Genomic DNA, 3,536 nt, shown 5'->3' with positions numbered 1-3,536 from the left:
ATTCGGTCTACGAATTTCCAAGACTAGCTACAGTTCCATGCTCGACCATGGAAAACATGAAGAAACCTAGCAAAGAAAGCAGACTCACAAAGTTCATGAAGGCCCCCCTAAGGGTTTTAATCAAGGCCAGGGATTTCTACATCATGAGCATGACCGAGTGCTCCGGTCAATTCGATTACGGCACGGCCATGGGATGCCCTGGTGCACAGGTCCCAAGTACTTTGCCTAGAAGCTTCAGCACAAGCTCTACCAGATCAAGCACTGCCGATAACGAAGATTACAGAGAGCTTACGAGGGCTGCTTCTGCTAGGAGCTTAAGGAATAAAATTGAATTTGATCTTGCTCGAAAAGCGCAGCTTCCTAGGCAGCCTCCGGTGGCTGGAGTGCCCAACGCTATGTCTCGCAGTCGAAGTGTTGGAATCGGAAGGATCGACGAAGACAAGGCGTGTGAATTTGAAGAAGAAGTCCAGTTCAAGAGAGATGTGTATCCGAGAAGTAGGAGCTATGCTGTTTCTAGGAGAACAAATTAGAAGGGGTGGCTTCTATAATTATCTTGCATTATTAAATTATATCAAAGTCAAATGTATCATATTGATCTTAATATCCTTTTTAATTTCAAGTGTTTTAGCTAGTTGATTGTCGAATGGGGGTTGTTATATAAGATTTTAGTTATGCAGATTTGAACCAGTATTTCTATGTAAAACACCGTGAAATGAGAGATGTATATTATTGGGTACGTAATGTGTTCATCGGTATCGGAACCGTCAATGTGTTCATCATTTGGATCCATGAGAAGAGGACTGCAAAACTAAATGCATGATAGTTCTAACAATTCTTTAGTTATCAATTATTTTCGTTGGTCTTTACTTATTTCCAAAGAAAATTTATCCTTTTTTTTTTTTTTAATAAAAGTTCAAATGAAGAGATTTGAAGTTAACATAAATTAATGTTTTATTGGTCACTTAATGATCAAGGAATGCACAGATGGTGAATAAATAGATATTAAAATTTAAAATTTTGGTGATCTTATGAAATTTGACATGTGTATATACCGAAAAATGAGTTTTGTTGCTGGAAGTTTATCTTGCAATTTGAGTCTAGTATTTTTATGCAAGTTCCTTCACCTTGTCAACGCTTCCTAATTGTTAATATAGCAAAGGTCACTTGGGGTTGTAACATTTTATTGTGGGTTTCTGTTTTTTTCTTTAAAAAAATTCAAAAATGAGTGACCACAGTGAGAAATCTAACTTCAGAGTTATTTGGTTTCTAAATAAATTTATTAAATACAGTCTAGTTGCGGTTGGATTTTAGCATAAAGTTAGAAAGGAAGATATACAATAACAACTAGTGTTGAAGCCACTAACGAAGGTGATGCAGTATAAGCACGGTACATATCGTCCCAATCAACGTGTTGCTAATTGCTACATCATTCAATCACGCGTTGCACTTCCAATGTGGTGGAGCAAAGTTTGGATGAAGGTATCAAGTGGTGAATTGCCAGGCGGTTAGGACCTTTATTTTCAACTAATTACGTTTTATTTATAAACTATATTTCTATCATTTAATGTAGCTTATAATAATAATATTGTGAATAATAGTTGCATTTTCTTTTTTGGAGATGAGCTCATTTTTCCAGTTGCAAATAACGTATATTCACCATAGAAATTTCATAATCGGAACTATTCAATTGCTTAAACTTTCATTTGAAGATCATCTTTACAAAAAATCATTCGAATCGGAGATTGTTTATTCATTTAAATGTATCAATAAATCAAAGGTGCATGTACCAAGTAATTTATTAATGATGAACTGTTTATTTGATACATTTGGATGGCTAAATGATATCCAATTCGATATAAATTTTTGTAAGAGTGATCTTCAAATGAAGATTAAGAAATTGAACAGCTCTGATAAGAAATTTTTACGTGCAAGATATGTTATTTGGAAATGGAGGAATAAGCTCATCTCCAAAAGGAGAATGGAAGCATTATTCAGAAACCCCTTTTCTTGTGAGCAAGGTCAACATTTTTTTAGTGAAGAAGTAGAGGTTCCATCATAAACCAATTGTTTATAGGGAATAGTCTAACTTTATAAGTCATTGCAAGGCTTCTCCTTTCACTCTTTTACCTTCTTATTTCACATGCTCCATCACGTGTAGTGAATTTCAAGCCAAACATATGAGCAACACGAATTGGATGACGTGGAGCACATGTGGCCATCAGGCTTCACACATGAGCCAACATGCTCTGATAACATAAAGAAGTTGAGGTTTCACCATAAAACCAATTGACTATGGCGAATAGTACAATTTCTTATAAACCCTTGTAAAATTTCTCTTTCATTGATATGACACTTTTTTACATTCACATCTGGCATTTAGTCGTAATTGTTGGACTTGAGAGGCCATAAGAATCCCCGATTTAATAGGATATATTATCTCCTTGAGATAATGTAATCTGAACAAAAAGATCCCATCACTTTGGACGGTGGTGGCATCATACTGGCATTGGACATATTCTTACGTGCTGTCGTGCTGAGTCGTATTTCAACTTGATAAATAAGGCTATTTTATATTAGAGAGCACACAAGTCTGCGTTAAGTTTGAGTTCAACGATTCGGAGCTTGGATGATATATATGACTCATTCACAATACAACCACAACTTATCCAGGTGACGCCATCCGTGAAAAACTAAACCAGAAAAAAACACCCTCAACTGATGATTATTCACCATGTAACGAAGTGATAGACAAACATAATTACCGATGAAGTATTTAAGCATATAACATTTTTCTTTATAAAAACAGGGATGACGCCACACTTTTTTAAAAGATAAAATAACCTTGTAAAACAAGATCCTACCATGCCAATTGAGGGATGGAACTATTTTCAGATGAAAATTACAAATCAATTGAGTCTTTCTGTTTCAATGTCTTTGAGAAACTGAGGACCAAATGCATATTGGTCACAAGATTATATGAGTTTATATTCAAAGTCTTAAAATATTTGACAAATTAATAAAGAAAAACAAGAAATTGAGTTCTCTAATGGTTCATGGATTTTAAGTTAGTTTTGCTTTATTAAGTTGTCAAACATTTTAAGCCTTTGGATCAAAACTCATATAATTTTGTGGCTAATATGCATTCGGTCCTCATAAGTCCTAAAAAAGAGGACCTTAGGAGAGCAGAATGTACAAACCAAATGCAAGACTGACTATAATTATTAGGGGTGCAATTTGGGTTGGGTCAACCCGAATCCGTCCATGTTCAATCCGGTTTCAAACCTGATCAAACGTGTTAAAATGAAGTAAAAATCCACCAAGCCCAACCCGACCTCATCCTGGTCGTTTATTAGATTGGGTTGGGTTGGGTTGATTATTTGCTAGCCCATGTCAACCCAAACCCAACCTGATTTCTAGCCCGAATTCCCTTATGCATATATTACCCACCCCGCTTCATATTGTTGAAGCATTAAGTAAGGGATGACTGCAATCAAATTTTGTTGTTGATTTATGATTGTATAATAAATGATAATGTT

General features: G+C 35.3%; 1 protein-coding gene across 1 annotated transcript; it reads left to right on the top strand.

Moving 5' to 3' along the window:
• The first annotated feature begins 47 nt into the window (after positions 1 to 47).
• LOC103441911 (uncharacterized) lies at positions 48 to 530 on the top strand. Its single transcript, XM_008380627.4, has one exon. The coding sequence runs from the start codon at positions 48 to 50 to the stop codon at positions 528 to 530; it is 483 nt and encodes a 160-aa protein (XP_008378849.2).
• The last annotated feature ends 3,006 nt before the right edge of the window (positions 531 to 3,536 follow it).

The sequence above is a fragment of the Malus domestica genome, chromosome 02, assembly GCF_042453785.1.
Source record: "Malus domestica chromosome 02, GDT2T_hap1".
In the NCBI taxonomy this organism is placed as follows: Eukaryota; Viridiplantae; Streptophyta; class Magnoliopsida; order Rosales; family Rosaceae; genus Malus; species Malus domestica.
This window is presented reverse-complemented; position numbering and strand designations above follow the sequence as displayed.

Coding starts and splice junctions, on each gene's coding strand:
- LOC103441911 (XM_008380627.4), top strand. CDS start 48: ATGGAAAACATGAAGAAACCTAGCAAAGAAAGCAGACTCACAAAGTTC.